Here is a 16,247-nt window from a genome sequence, read left to right as displayed (position 1 = left end):
AGCAGCCTTTTTTATATTACAGAAAATTGACAACGATATGGGGAAAGTTTTAAATTATAATACCACTGTACAGTGTAATACTACACACAGCACAAGAATGAGCTAAATTTATGTGTAATTACCTGGGAAAGATAGCTATAATAAATCAAAAATGTGGTTGTGTAATGGTATTATTATGATCCCAATTTTTTAAATGCTATATTGTAAATTTTTGAATATTCATAGAAACAAATCTGAAAGGAAACACGTCAAATTGTTAATAGATGTTAGATCTAGAGGCAGAGGAGGGTAGGAGTCCAAAGCAGGCATTTGTTTTATTTTATATACTTTATAATAAGCTGCATTATTTTTATAATCAAAGGAAAAAATTTTAGCTGTCATACTCATCCTTCAAGATCTGTATCACATACCTCCTTTAGTGGATTATTTTGACATCTTACCAGTCAGACTTGCCCTGAGCTCCCATAGCGGAATTATTTTACTTTGATAATCCTTATATCATTGTGCTTTGTACTCTTGTTCATGTGTTTTCGTTATTGTTTGTTTCTGAAAATCCTTATTTTGTCTTTTTGGAAATGAACAGTTTTCTTTCTTATATATGATAAAGTTCTGTCATATAGCATAACCTGTTAATCCAGTATCCTGTTTTTGTAATACTTACAGAGAATATATAGACTATGCTAGAGGCTACTGTAATAAAATGGGTGTCTGATGTTTGTTCTCTTTATGTTCACCCTGGGATTTTTAAAGTAGTAGCTGAATGTTTTTCTGAAATAGATCCAGGTATAGGTGAAGTGAAAAATCAAATGACATACAATCAAATGTTTACGAGTCAAAATATGGATGTCACACTGAGGGTGAGGATAAATATATGCTTTTATATTTATATTAAATACTTTTAAATATTTTCTTTCTCTAAGTTTGGAATAGTTGATGCTGATGGATATTTAAGTTTGTATCAAACAAACTGGAAATGTTGTCCAGTTACTGGAAGCATGCCTAAGCCATACCTGGTAAGCCAAGAATTTCTACCTTTAAATAAAATTTGAATTTTCATTTTAAATAAACCAAGAATATGTATTTGAGACAAGAAATACAGAACTAATAAATAAAATGTAGTCCTGTGTTCTCAGTCACTTTACTGTAAGATTCTGTCCTTGTGTTATGTGAAAATTACTCTGAAGCATAAAATTCCTTAGTCTCTGATAATTTGGAAAGTTGACATGTATAGAAGCAACATGATACCCCAGATACCTATACATCCTGTGGATTACTAGAGCCCTTTTCTAACCTCACTAAGCTGGTTATTATATTATGCCTAAATAAAATGATTACCAGACCAATGCGTCTGGTTATTTTTCTGCAATTATCTCTTATGAACAAACAAAGTGAAAAGGACATCCTATAGCTGGTACTGTTGTTTTCTTGTTCATCTCTTTTTTTTAACAGAATATTGATACGGCGATTATGCAGGCTTTTATGAACTTTCTGTGGCTTCATAGAATACTGAATACTGAATTTATATTTTATATTCTTCAGTGAAGCTCTTTATAGGACTAAGCAATTCCTATCAGAAAAAAAGTTAAGAATATAGATTAATCGCTTCTTGGCTTTTTGGCTAGGATCAAATGAAGAATATAGGTTAAGATTGTGGTAATTTGCCCAAGGTTAATTGCTGGAATACAGTACTGATCTAAGTAAAAGCAAGCAAGCATGGGAGGATTGATTAGGGTACCTTGAAAGAATATTAACTGTTTCTCATATTTTTATTAAACCTAAAGATTTAGCAGTATAAGTTTATGTTCTCTAAGGGACTGGTTTTTTTTTAAATTTTAAAAAAATGAATTGGTTTAAACTGTGAATAACTGGCTTTTGGAGATTAAGAGGATTTTGTCTGTTTTCAGGATACATCATCTAGCCCAGTTCCAGCAGTGTTCCAGGGGAAATGGGGAGGTGGCTCAAAGGAATAATCTTTGGTGTGGTGATTTTGGGATACTTAAAAAAAATCATTTTTTATTAAAGAGAAGTATCTAAAACATAATTTTGAAGCTTTTATAAATGAAGAAACCTCATAATTAAGTGTACTGTTTGGTAGAATATTGAAAAATGCTATATGTTTTCTAATTTTGATGACTATTAGTAATTTTTTTCATGTCTTGAATTTTTAAAAGCTTAAATATTTTTGAAAAATATATGTCAATTATTTAACGAAAGTCTGGTATCATCTAAAATTCTAGTTTCTGTCTTTTAAAACAGAAATTTTCACTATGCTAGGTGAAAATCTGTAAGTTTAACCTCTTTATGTTTTCCTTTGAACTTTTGGTTGAACTTAAGCAAAGAGATTCATAACGGGTCATGATATATGCAGCCTAATTAAATAGTTCAGGAAAAGTGTGTATATTTGTGGGTGTCTACAAATATGAAAGAGAAGTAGAGGCAAAACAAATGTGCCAAAATGTTAAAAAGTTGCTGCATCTGGGTAAAAGATACATGAAAGTTCTCTGTATTACTTTTACAATTTTTCTAAAGTTCAAAGGAAAAAAATGATACAGAGGATTTAAGAAAGCCAGAAACTACATGATCACTTTTTGAAGAATACATTTACTTGGTTATGACATTTTTAGTGAGAGCAGTAACACGTATTGTTTGTAACCATTCCAGACCTGGCAGTGTCATAACAAAACAGCCAATGATTTTGTCTTCGTTAGTTCCTCCTCTCTGATAGCTACAGCTGGTCTTTCAACTGACAATAGGTAAGAGATGATAGCTAAAATTGAAGTATGAGAAAATATAGCTGAACTTTTTTTTATTGTTTCTGTCCTTGTGTTTGACTAAAGTTTACTTACGGCTTTAGATACAGTATTTTTGTTCTAAAACCTATTATTTATTGGCCATGTTATTCCAGCCCCACCCCCAAAAGCTGTGGTTGTAAGGAAGTGTCATCTCCTGCCCCAATGTCTGTCTGCCTCTTTTGTTTTCTGTCATATAACTGAATTCTGTGATCAAGGCCCACTGAGTTTGCTTAGCTTTTATATTTACCTGTAAGGCCACACTTTGCACTAGAAACAGGATTCTAAGACTATAGCTTCTTCAGCTCGTCTTCCGTAGATATTTCTTATGTATGTTGGTCCCCCTACACAGTAGAAATAAGTTTTCTTTGTGCTCAAGAAAATTCAGCATCTCTCCTATTAATATATGTCAGTCCAACTGTTAGGAGATTCAGTGAATACAAAAAGAAGTTTCCATATTCAGCCTTCTTATATTATTATTTGTAAATGCATGTTAATCTAAAGTTACTCAAATTTTTAAGCTATAATAGTAGCTTTAAATTTTCTGTAAAAATTGTGGGTCAGACACAGTGGCTCATGCTTGTAATCCCAGCACTTTGGGAGGCCGAGGTGGGCGGATCACTTGAGGCCAGGAGTTTGAGTCCAGCCTGGCCAACATGGTGAAACCCTATCTCTACTAAAAATACAAAAGATTAGCCAGGCATGGTGGCGGGTGCCTGTAATCTCAGCTACTCTGGGGGCTGAGGCAGGAGAATCGCTTGAACCTGGGAGGCGGAGGTTGCAGTGAGCTAAGATCACACCGTTGCACTCCAGTCTAGGCAACAAGAGTGCAAAACTCCGTCTCAAAAAAAAAAAAATTGTGGCCAGAGCCTGGTGGCTCATGCTTGTAACCCCACTGCCTTGGCAGGCTGAGGCAGGAGGATCATTTCAGCCCAGGAGTTTTGAGACCAGCCTGGGCAACATAGGGAGACCCCATCTCTACAAAAAATTTTAAAAATTAGCCAGACGTGGTGGCACACGTCTGTAGTCCCAGATACTCGGGACGCTGAGGTGGGAAGATTGCTTGAGCCTGGAAGGTCGAGGCTGCAGTGAGCCAAGATCCCACCACTGCACTCTTTTTTTATATAAAAATTAATTTCATATAAATTTGTTGGTTATTTGTATTTGTTACTTTTATAAATTTAAGAAACTTCTGTGACAGCAAGGTTTAAAGGTCACACAGTCATATATGACATATTTTTTATTCTGTTGTTAGCTTTTTGTGTCACTCAGAAGTAATCTTTTTTTTTTTCCAGAAACGTATGTTTGTGGGATACTCTTGTAGCACCTACCAATAGTTTAGTCCATGGTAAGTTTTCAAAGCATTTTATAAATTTTGAAAGTCAGGTAATTCATAAGCTAAATATTATTTATAAGTGGATTTGTTACTAATGACACATATATTTATTAACCCATGAGATTTCTCTTGCCCATGATGGCAGGATTTGAAAGCAAAAAGATGCAATATACGTAATTAACTCTTCACTATACCTTGATGGGGGACAGTGAAACATCGATAATATAAAAATCATTTGTCTTTACTTAGAATCTGATAGCCACAGGTTATCATTGTAAACATGATGTAAACTCAATATTATGTCCCCTCTCACCACTGCTATTCAACATTGCACTGAAAGTCCTAGCTAATGCAGTAACACAATAATAGGAAATAAAATGTACATAAATGGAAGGGAAGAAATAAAACTGCCCTTATTCACAGAAAACATAATATTCTGTAAAATATCCCAAAGAATCTACAAAAGAAATTCACAAGTATAGCAAGGTCCCAGGATACAAGGTCTATATACAGTTGACCCTTGAACAACTTAGGGATTGGGATGCCGACCCCTGCACAGATGAAAATTCTGATGTAATTTTTATTCCTCCCCAGAATTTACTAATAGCCTAGTGTTTACTAGATACCTTATTAATAATATAGTCAATTAACACATATTTTGTATATGTGTTACATAGGAAGCTAGAAAAAAGAAAATGTTATGAAAATCATGAGTACATACAGTAGTGTACTGTATTTATTGATACCATAAAGTTTATGTCATCTGTTTACAAGATGTATTTTCTGTCTGAGGCCGGGCGCAGTGGCTCACGCCTGTAATCCCAGCACTTTGGGAGGCCGAGGCAGGTGGATCACGAGGTCAGGAGATCGAGACCATCCTGGCTAACAGGGTGAAACCCCATCTCTACTTAAAATACAAAAAAAAAAATTAGCCAGGCATTGTGGCGGGCACTTGTAGTCCCAGCTACTCGGGAGGCTGAGGCAGGAGAATGGTGTGAACCCGGGAGGCAGAGCTTGCAGTGAGCTGAGATCGGGCCACTGCACTCCAGCCTGGGTGACAGAGCAAGACTCCGTCTCAAAAAAAAAAGATGAATTATCTGTCTGAAATGGCAGGCAACTATAGCTGCAGACCTCAATTTGTGGTGCATATCAAGCAATTCAACTTTTTTCTTGTAATGTCTTGACTTTTCTCTGCTTTTGGGGAGCACTTCCAGCATTACTAGTGGCATGCTGTATGGTTCCCATGGTGTTATTCAAGGTTTACACTGTTGCGCTAAATACAATGAAAAATTCACAAGTACCACAGGAGATCACTTTTCACTGCAATATACAGTTTACTGGAGACAGGAGCTGCTCACATGGAGATGATTCGTATCACACAGCATTTTAAGTGTATACTCGCAACACTTGAGCTAACTGCAATAGCAGCAGGAGGTGGCTACTAAATTATAACAGTAGTACAGTATGTCCTGTAATTAATTTTATGCACTTATGATTTCATACTGTCTTTATTTTTGTTTACATTTCTCGACTGTCAGTGGCACCACTTACAATCTGTATTTGTGCGTATGTTTCAATAAATTTAACTTTTTATAATTTGTGTATATTTTATGGTAGTAAATGATAAAATAGACTAGTATCTACATATATTTTATGCATTCATGGCATACTTTTTCTTAATTTTTTGGTATTTCTTGGCTATGTGGGTTGTCTGCAAGTTTTTTCAAATTATCTCAAATCTTTAAAAAATGTTCCCATATATCTATTGAATAAACCACATCTAAGTGGACCCACACATTTCAAACCAGTGTTTTTGAAGGGTCAGCTGTACTAAATTCAGTTGCTTTTTGGTGCATCAACAATGAACAATTGCAATTTGAAATTTAAAGAATATTACCATTTACAGTAGCACCCAAAATAATGAAATACTGAGGCATAAATCTAACAAAATATGTACAGGGTTTGTATGCAGAAAACTATAAAAATGATTTAAATCAAAGAAGATCTAAATAAATGAGTGATACTCCACATTCACAGATTAGAAGACTCAGTATTCTTAAGATGTCAGTTCGTCTTGATTTTATAGATTCAACACAATCCTAATCAAAATTCCACCATGCTACTTTGTAGATACCAACGAACTGATTCTGAAGTTTATATGGGAAAGCAAAGGAATAGCCAACCAAATACTAGAGAAAAACACACTTGTGGGACTCACATTATACTACCTGATTTCAACACTTATAAACTACAGTAATCAAGACATTGTGATATTAGCTTAAGAATATACATATAGATCATAGAACAGAATGGAGAGCCCACTGATAGACTCACATATATAGTAGACTTATCTTTAATATGTCACAGAGGCAATTCAGTGGAGAAACGATAGTCTTTTCAATAAATAATGCCAGAACAATTTAAAGTCAACATATAAAAAATCGAACCCAGATACAGACCTCACCTTTCATAAAAATTAACTCAAAATGGACCATAAACCTGCATGTAATATACAAAATAATAAAGCTTCTGGAGTGAACTAATTGGATAGAAGGCAGAATAGTGATTGCTTTTGTTGGGAAGGAGAATCGACCATGAAGGGGCATGAAGGAACCTTCTGGGATGATGAAAATATTCTGTACCTTGATCTTAGTGATGGTTACACAGATGTATTCATTTGTCAGTGCTCATCAAGGTATATACTTAAAAAGTGTGCATTTTCCTCTGGGAAGTTATGTTTCAAAGTGCTGGTCAAAGTTCCTTCTCTATAATTAATTTTATTTCAAGTCTTACAATAATAACTAAGTGTTTAGTTTATGCCATGGACTATACATGATCTGCATATATTAATTAATTTAATCCTCAGGCAACCCTATTAGGTAGGTGATAATCTCTTTTACAAATGATGAAACTGAGACTTAGGTAAGTAATTCATCAGAAGTACACATTTAATCCCACACAGAAACCAGGATTGAAACCCAGGCAGTCTAACTCCAGAATCTTCACTGTTCATTATGCAATATTCTCCTTGAGCTATATGCAGATTTTTTTTCCCTAAAATTTGTTAGGCTGGACTCTTTTTTAAAGAAAAATAGTATCGTATTTTTATATTTCTGATACTGCTGTGTCTTCAAATTCATGAATCTTTTATTTTACAAGGCTTAATCTGCTGTTAATCCTATCTAGTTCCTTTATCTTGAGCCTTGCTGTTTTTAATCTGTTGAATTTTGATTTAGGCCTTTCATGCCTCTACTTAACTTAAAATTATAATGGACTTTTAATTTCCTTACCTACTAATTCTGTCATCTCTGTCATTTCTGGGTTAGTTTCAATTGATCGATTTTTCTTCTCTATGGGTTATATTTTCTGCTTTGTTACATTCCTGTTAATTTGTTATTAGATGGCAAGCATTGTGAATTTTACTTCATTAAGTGCCTATTATTTTTGTATTCTGTAAATGTTCTTGAGCTTTGCTCGGGGACAAGTCTAACTTACTTGGAAACAGTTGAATCTGGGGGATCTTGGTTAAACAGGACCAAAGCAGCATTTGGTCTAGGACTGATTTTCCTCTACTACCGAGTCAAATGCTTCTGAGTACTCCACCGAGGCTGGTATGGAACCAGTTCAACCAGGGTTCCTCTCCTGGTGCCATGGTCAGAAAACTCTTAAGTAGTAAGCCAGGGCAGTTTTATGACTCACCCAGTTTGTTTCCCATCTCTCAGAGATCATTCTTCATTACCTTATATCCAGTGTCTCAAATCATTGGTTTTTATATTTCATTTGATTTTTTAATTGTTTCAGGCAGGATTGCAGATCTGGTCTATTATGTCCCTTAGCCAAAAGCCAGAAGTCTATTTCTTTTATTGTTAAGTGTTTTGTTTTTTTTTTAATTTACTTTCAGCATTTACCTGCCATGACAGTGGAGCCACAGTTTTAGCATATGCTCCAAAACATCAGCTACTAATATCAGGTGGCAGAAAAGGTTTTACATATATATTTGACCTTTGTCAACGACAACAGAGGCAGCTTGTCCAGAGCCATGATTCTCCTGTTAAAGCCATTGCTGTTGATCCAACTGAAGAGTACTTTGTTACAGGATCTGCCGAAGGCAATATAAAGGTAAACATAGTTGATGCCACAACATCTACAAAATGAAAAGAAATCTTCAGAAACCTTAGCTCTTTAATCGTATCGATGACATCAGTCTATTTAAATAATAGTTATATTCCTTTGTAGTCAGCAATGTTAATTGCTATTTAATCTTTAAATGAATGGAATATTTAACTTGAAAATTTTCTGTTTTTCAGTTATTTGAAAATATGTTTAATTCATACTAAAACACCAAATTTTCCGTGGATATAAACGTCATTCAGATATTAGAGTTTGTCTTGATTCCATGTTCAGGTTACGTAATTTACTGAATTTAATTTCCAGGGGCTGAGAAATGTATTGATATTTTCTTTTATCCCACATTGCTCGCTACTTTTTCATATATATTATTATCTAGTCACTTAGTGCCTAATTCAAGAATTCTGGATAAACCTTGCCTTTAGCAGTCCTTTTCAGAGTCCATTGTGTTGAAAACTTAAGACAGGTTGTTTCAAATGTTAAGCAGCTTATTAAAAATGTTAAACAGCTTATTAAATATGCAAATTGCTGGGTCTCATCCCAGAAATACTCAGTTGATAAGTAAGTCCAAGACTCAGGGATCTGCATTTTAATAACACATACCTAGTAATTTTAATGGAGGGTCTTTTGGTCCTGTTTGGTAATTGGTAAATCACTTTAGACTAATCTCTATGTTATTTTAATGGTCAGCAACCCTAGACTAGGGGGGTTTAATTTCATCGAATTTATTAATTTAAGCACTTAGTTAGTAGAATCAGATGGGTTTTTTTAAAACCAGCAAATTGTTTTCATAATTCTCAACCAGGAAAAGACTAGAATTATGGAATTTTTAAAAGCCTTTTTCTTAAAATCAAATATATATATATACCAACAGAATTATTTTCCTTCAGTTTAAAACTACTTTCTTATTTGGACTGACTCTCTAGTTTAGAATATGCCATAGTTAGGTTGGTTCTTTTTTTTTTTTTTTTTGGAGACAGAGTCTTACTCTGTCGCCAGGCTGGAGCGCAGTGGCAGGATCTCGGCTCACGGCAACCTCCGCCTCCCAGGTTCAAGCGATTTCCCTGCCTCAGCTTCCGGAGTAGCTAGGACTACAAGCGTGCGCCACTACACCCTGCTAATTTTTTGTATTTTAGTAGAGACGGTTTCTCCATGTTGGCCAGGATGGTCTCGATCTCCTGCCCTTGTGATCCGCCTGCCTGCCTCTGCCTCCCAAAGTGCTGCGATTACAGTTGTGAGCCACCGCGCCTGGCCTAGATTGGTTTTTTAGTTTGTACTTTGATCCTGTGGTTTATTGTTTAATCAAGGTTAAAAAAAAAAAGACTTTAAAATATACAATGTATTCAGAAGCCCTAATTTAACAAATTCATACGCAGGGTTGTATGAATTAATGAATTTCTTAGAGTAAAAAACGTTTAGAAAAATGATCTCCAGTAAAACCAGGAAATAAGTTGGTTTCACTAAACCTAAAATAGATGTCCTGAAAGCATTTAAGTTCTTCACATAAGTAAAGATGCTTATAATTTGCTTTACAAACAGACAGATTTATTTTGATAAGGGCTGGAAATACAAAATCTTAGTGAATTAAGTATCCTGAAATTGTAATAATTGACTTTGTCTTATAGTTAAAATATAGCTTTGCGTGGTCAGAGGGCCTCTAGGTGTCAAGTACTTCCCTCTTTCTAGCTGTTCTGATCCCTGGTGAGCATTCAATAATATAAAGAAGAGATTACCTTACTGTACAACTATACAGCAAAAGCTTTGCTGAGAGATAGGAAACCTTGATTTTAATCCCTATAGTATTATAAGTTTCTGTAGCATTGTACACTTAACCTCCTTGTTACCTACATTGTCTCTCTTACTCTCTTACTGGATGGATTTTTAAGTATTTTGTGTTAAAGCAATCGGTAAATTACAACACTGTATACAGAGTCAAGGTGTTATGATCCTAGGCCTGCACAGATTTTTCTCTATTTTTGTTTTGGAAATTCCTTACTGCACAGGAATGCAGGCCTAAAATTTTCATTTGGTTTCTTTTCTTTTCCCTTTTTTTTTTTTTTTTTTTTTTTCAGATGGAGTTTCACTCTCGTTGCCCAGGATGGAGTGCAATGGTGTGATCTTGGGTCACTACAGACTCCACCTCCCGGGTCCAAGCAGTTCCCCTGCCTCAGCCTCCTGAGTAGCTGGGATTACAGGCATGTGCCACCTTGCCCGGCTAGTTTTGTATTTTTAGTAGAGATGGGGTTTCTCCATGTTGGTCAGGCTGGTCTTGAACTCCGTACCTTAGGTGGTCCACCCGCCTTGACCTCCCAAAGTGCTGGGATTACAGGCATGAGCCACCGCACCTGGCCTCATTTGATTTCTTAAGGTCATCATCAACCCTAATTTTCCATTTGTTCTTAATATCTTTCAGATTTGGAGTCTCTCTACCTTTGGTCTTCTCCATACTTTTGTCAGTGAACATGCTCGGCAGTCCATTTTTAGGAATATTGGAACCGGAGTGATGCAAATTGAGACAGGGCCCGCAAATCACATTTTCTCCTGTGGAGCTGATGGAACAATGAAAATGAGAATACTGCCAGATCAGTTTAGCCCTTTAAATGAAGTGTTGAAAAATGATGTCAAATTTATGCTATAACATTTTTACAATAAGACGTACAATTTATTACCTACATGGAAGTGGCCAACATATGTAATATACAGTGATCATTCTTTATGCCACAAATTAGCTAGTGCTTTCTTGTTTTTTATTTATTTTATGGAGCTTTGCCCTTGATGCACTGATGCCTTAAAAATTAACAAGGTCATTCAGAAGTAGATTACATTGCCTAAAGTAGAATGTGTAAGTAATGCTATAATAATACATATCATAGTATATTATAATCAGTATGTCATAGTGTTAAAGGTGTTTTGTTTTCTTATTGATACTTTTCCACAGGCATCTCTGCATGAATTTCTTCCACAGTAAAAATACCTTTTTTGTAAAGACAATTGTACATAATACCCATCACTTAATTCACCACACTCTCACTTCCTTTATTAGCATTGTGCATCTCAAACTCTTCTCTTAATTAATGATAGATATTTGAGTAAGAATGAAAAGAAAAATGAACATTTTCATTAAAATTGTCATTGAGATGTCAGTGATAAATGAGCCAGATGGCTCATTATGTAAGGTTTTCAGTAGTTTACCCTCTGGAACCCAAGTTATATGTATGTATACGTGTGTGTGTGTGTGTGTGTGTGTGTGTGTGTGTGTGTATCTTACACATCTTATTTGAACTTAGTTATATATATTAGTGAAAACTGGTTTTTCATGTGTTTTGTGCCATAACAACTATTGCCACCAGAATAAATTTTTTTTGCAACTGTGCTTTTCATTTTTAAAAAATTTTTGAATTCCCATCCTAATTTTCAAATAAGTTTCAAGGAGACTGTCAGGATTATTATTTTAAAGATTAGATTTAGTCAAATAAGTCTTAGCGGCAATAAAGTTTCTGTGGTGGCATATATCATATAAGACACTTAAAGTAAGTTTGTGAATTTGTCAGCTTTTCGAGCATCAAACAAATATTTTACTTAAATTTTATTTTGTCTTATTTTTAGGTGCTTTTAATCTCAAAATTCTGAAAAGCTAATAGCAGTGTTTTCAGAAACAAATGTGAAAGCAGTCAAATTAAGTAGATACTATTTAGACATGTAAAATACTCTCCAGATCTACCATTAATAGAAAATAAACTAAACCTTTTATTTTTGCCAAAATATTTTATTATAAAATATGACCAAAATATTTAAAATGCACAGTGCTTTTAACTTAAATGTGCTAACCCTGTTTCTGTCTGTTTTGTGCTGTATCTTTTCTGATTCAGAATTATAGAAAACTTGATAAATACTTGATTTTAACCAGTGAGACTACAGGCAGATGGGACTAAGTGTTTATGGGACAATTATATACTATTTAACTTAAATATATTTTGTTTAATAGGAAATATATAATAAGAGCATTTTATGTAATAAAATGTGGGCAACGATTATCTTGGAAATTAAAGAGTCAAAGCAAAGAAATGAAGGGCTGGTAAAATGAATTTTGTAATATCCTCAGGATACTTTTATCTTAAAAGTATGTTGTTAAAGATTTTGTAAATTGTATTTCAACAATTTTAAATGTGTTGAGCAAGTTGCAGTGAAAACACTGTCATTATGTAGAGAGTTTATATGCACATAATAACCTGTACCTATAAATTGTGCAATAACCATATGTGACTATTTTGCCATGGAGAAATCTGACAGCACCGCAAACAATAGTATTGTTTGATGTAGTTAACCTTAAGTTATTTTTAAGTAATTTCTTCACAAATCAAGATTCAAACAGCTTTAAACACTTCCAATGAGATAAAATATTTACGATTATGCTTATTAGAACAAAAGGTGTTAAGGATGAACTAAATATTTTAATCGAGCATTTATATGGATAATCATACATTATGTAAGCCCATATGTATTTACATCCAGAGTCATAATATTTTAAATAAACAATCATGCAGAAACTTTTTTAGGGGGTGTACTATTGTTTTAATATCTTTGCCAATTTAGCTGACTTAAAATATGTGACATTTTAAAATCAAGAATTTCTGTATTTGTATTTGGTTAATGTAAGGAGGATGGAATAACTTTCCCAAATACCCTGTTCTTTTCTACACACTTTTAAAGTTGATAGGTAAGCAGCATTCAAGGAAGGTGGGAATAAAAATTGTTGAAATGTTTAAGAATAGAATGATATACATATATGTAAAATTTCATTATCCACATTAATGGAGTGGATACATCAAAATACATTTTTTAATTGTATGTTTCCTAAGAATGTGGGTTCGTGATCATATAAGGATTCACAACATTAACAAATCTTATTTTCTGATATCTAGGATTTTTCTTAACTAAAACCATAGACCAGTCATCTCCATCCTCCTTTCTTGCTCTTTGCCCTTGCCCTCCCTTCTTTGAAAAAAAAAAAAATTTCTTTTAAATTGCAGAAATTTCTCACATTGGTCTCAACAATGGAAACACTATACAAAGACACATTCAAAGAAAAGTCTATACAACCTTAGGGTGGAAGTGATCTTTTTAACAAGATTGGAAACACAGACATATTTTACTTAATAAAAAACTTTAATGTCATATGGCAGGGACCACCGTCAAAGTTAAAACAACAAGTAGACTAGAAGAAATATTTGTACAGTAATAGAAAACATGTAAGTGTCCCTGTATACAAAGAGAAGGTTAAGTTATTGGAGAAGTGGTCACACTGTGAATAAGCAATTCACAGAAGAGGACATTGAAAAAGTCAACAAATATAAAGTACGTTCATCTTAATTATGAGGGTTAATGGAATGTTTTCTAAAAAGGATTACCATAATACTAGTTTTTCTCAGATTGGTTTAAGGTTAAATAGTGACAATATCCATTTTGGTGAAGATGCAAGGAAATTGGCAGAAACATTGCTGGCAAAGTTATCTGGGTGTGAGTTAAAATCGAATACAGATAACTTTCAGTGAACAACTTTCTGAGAAATTTTAAAAATAAAAGCTTCCATGCACAAAAATGTAAGCACACAGATGTTTATTGAAACATATTCTAGAGGCCGGGTGTGGTGGCTCACACCTGTAATCTCAGCACTTTAGGAGGCTGAAGCAAGCACAGATCACTTGAGGTCAGGAGTTTGTGGCCAGCCTGGCCAACATGGTGAAACCCATCTCTACTAAAAATACAAAAATTAGTGTAGTATGGGGTTGTGTGCCTGTAGTCCCAGCTACTCAGGAGGCTGAGGCAGGAGAACTGCTTGGACCTAGGAGGTGGAGGTTGCAGTGAGCCGAGATCACACCACTGCACTCCAGCCTGAGTGACAGAGCAAAAGTCTGTCTCAAAAAAATAAAAATAAAAAAACTGGAAATCTAAATGTTAATTAGCATGTAAATGGTTGAATAAATTGTGGTACATACATGTAATATTATAGAATAGTCTCTCACCACTAAAAAGAATGTTAGGTATGTATCTGTTGGCCTGAGGAGGTTGATGAGGAAAAAAAATTACAGAGCAAAAGATACAATATCCTATATTGTTTAGATTTTTTTAAATACATATGAACAAAGAAATGCGTGTGGAAAAAATACACAAAACTTTTAGCATTGGGAAAAGGAAGAAGGATGTAATATTTTTCCAAACTCCTTTAAACCTCACTCATTAAAGTAATACCAAAGATAGTTTTTTTGAATGTGTGTATGTGGGAAAAATAACTTTATTTTTAAACCAAATAGTACTTCATGACTTCGGGAGCTGCTCTGTTGAATAAAGTGATCTGGTGTCAGGAGCACTCCTCTTTGAATTGTTGAGATATTTTTGGTGAAATTTATTTAAGCTGAATGTCAAAATGTTACCCTTTGGAGCAGGAGTGCCCAACCCATGGGCCACAACTGGTACCGGGCTGCACAGCAGGAGGTGAGTGTTGGGCAAAGCTTCATGTGTATTTACAGCTGCTCCCCACTGCTTGCATTACCACCTGAGCTCCACCTCCTGTCAGATCAGTGGAGGCATTCGATTCTCATAGGAGCAGGAACCCTATTGTGAACTGTGCATGCAAGGGATCTAGGTTGTGTGCTCATTATGAGAGTGATGCCTGATGATCTGTCACTGTCTCCCATCACCCCCAGATGGGACCATCTAGTTGTAGGAAAACAAGCTCAAGACTCCCACTGATTTTATGTAATGGTGAGTTGTATAATTATTTCATCATATATTACAATGTAATAATAAACTGCACAACAAGTGTAATGCACTTGAATCAACCTGAAACCATCTGACTCCGCGGAATAATTGTCTTCCCACAAAACCAGTCCCTGGTGCCAAAAAGTTGGGGATTGCTGCATTGGAGTACCTGGAAAAAGTTGATCATAGATTATTTGAATGTGCCTGTTAGTATTCTGGAAATGTCTGTAGATTTTAGTACAGTTATTTTCAAAGCTGAATCTGCTTTTGAGCTTTTCAAGATGTTTTTTCTTTCCGCTTGGCTGTCGTTGCATATATATATATATATATATATAGTCCATTACTCAAAGAACACTGAGAGTGTCACATTGTTTCCCAGGGGTCCTTGAAACAAACAATCTAAGTTCTTCCACTGCAAATACAGATGAGTAATAGAATTGGTGTGACAACACATTTCACTCCACAGTGGAAAAAATGCTTTATTCACGGACAAACAATTTTCTATTCAATGTACAGGTATGACCTGTGTAACAGAACTCAGCCAGTATGGTGTATCCCTGGACATACGTTAAATAAGTTTTAAAAATCCTTTGGAATCTACTCTTAGCATCATTTCTGAAATTGCAGCATATTTATTTTTTGAAGCCATACCTTTTTTTTTTCCAGTTTATTCTGAACACAAGCAAAGATAATTCCTTAAAATAATATCTGGTTGTCTGTATTTGGGTTGTTTCATTCTGTGTTTTGCAGAAAATGCATCAGATTACTATGGCCATTCAGACATAAAGATAACTAAGCAAGCTACAATACTTGCAATGTATTTTAAGATCTCATAGGGCTTTTTCCTAATGAGAAGCTTTATGACCGGGGGGAATGCCCCATCTGGAGTTTACATTAGACAAAACTTCATGTGTAAATGGATGTAGCCCCACAAATGAGGCATTTCTTCTGATAATGCAGTTCCACAAGAAACAGCTTAGCAAATGAAGCTAGGGCTAGACTTCACCCCAACACATCCCCCTAATAAGTTATATAAGCATTCACCATGGCCCTGTAGCCCATAGTCAGAAGCCCAAGATTCTTACACAGTAATGACAGTCACCTAAATTTCAACTGTTCCACAAATTTATTTAAAGAAGAAAAAGAACAAATCACTCAGATACCATACCTAAGCATATTAGATGGCAGAGAAGGCAGCAACCTTTAAATTACATGTAATTTAGGAAATAAATATC

At 34.7% G+C, this 16,247-nt stretch overlaps 1 protein-coding gene across 3 annotated transcripts in view; it reads left to right on the top strand.

The window, feature by feature from the left end:
- The window catches only part of DMXL1 (Dmx like 1), a 191,093-nt gene extending 175,836 nt beyond the window's left edge, over positions 1-15,257 (top strand). For all 3 annotated transcript variants that reach the window (XM_032156599.2, XM_032156598.2, XM_058440586.1), the window contains 5 exons: positions 921-1,013; positions 2,662-2,753; positions 4,085-4,137; positions 8,027-8,244; positions 10,667-15,257. In XM_032156599.2, coding sequence (XP_032012490.1) covers positions 921-1,013; positions 2,662-2,753; positions 4,085-4,137; positions 8,027-8,244; positions 10,667-10,891 — 681 coding nt within the window. In that variant the 3' untranslated portion in view covers positions 10,892-15,257. The remainder of the gene's footprint in view (positions 1-920; positions 1,014-2,661; positions 2,754-4,084; positions 4,138-8,026; positions 8,245-10,666) is intronic.
- Positions 15,258-16,247: the final 990 nt, after the last annotated feature.

Source organism: Hylobates moloch, unplaced genomic scaffold, assembly GCF_009828535.3.
Source record: "Hylobates moloch isolate HMO894 unplaced genomic scaffold, HMol_V3 SCAFFOLD_6, whole genome shotgun sequence".
In the NCBI taxonomy this organism is placed as follows: domain Eukaryota; kingdom Metazoa; phylum Chordata; class Mammalia; order Primates; family Hylobatidae; genus Hylobates; species Hylobates moloch.
Note: the sequence above shows the minus strand (reverse complement) of the source record. Positions and strands in the feature narration are given on the sequence as shown.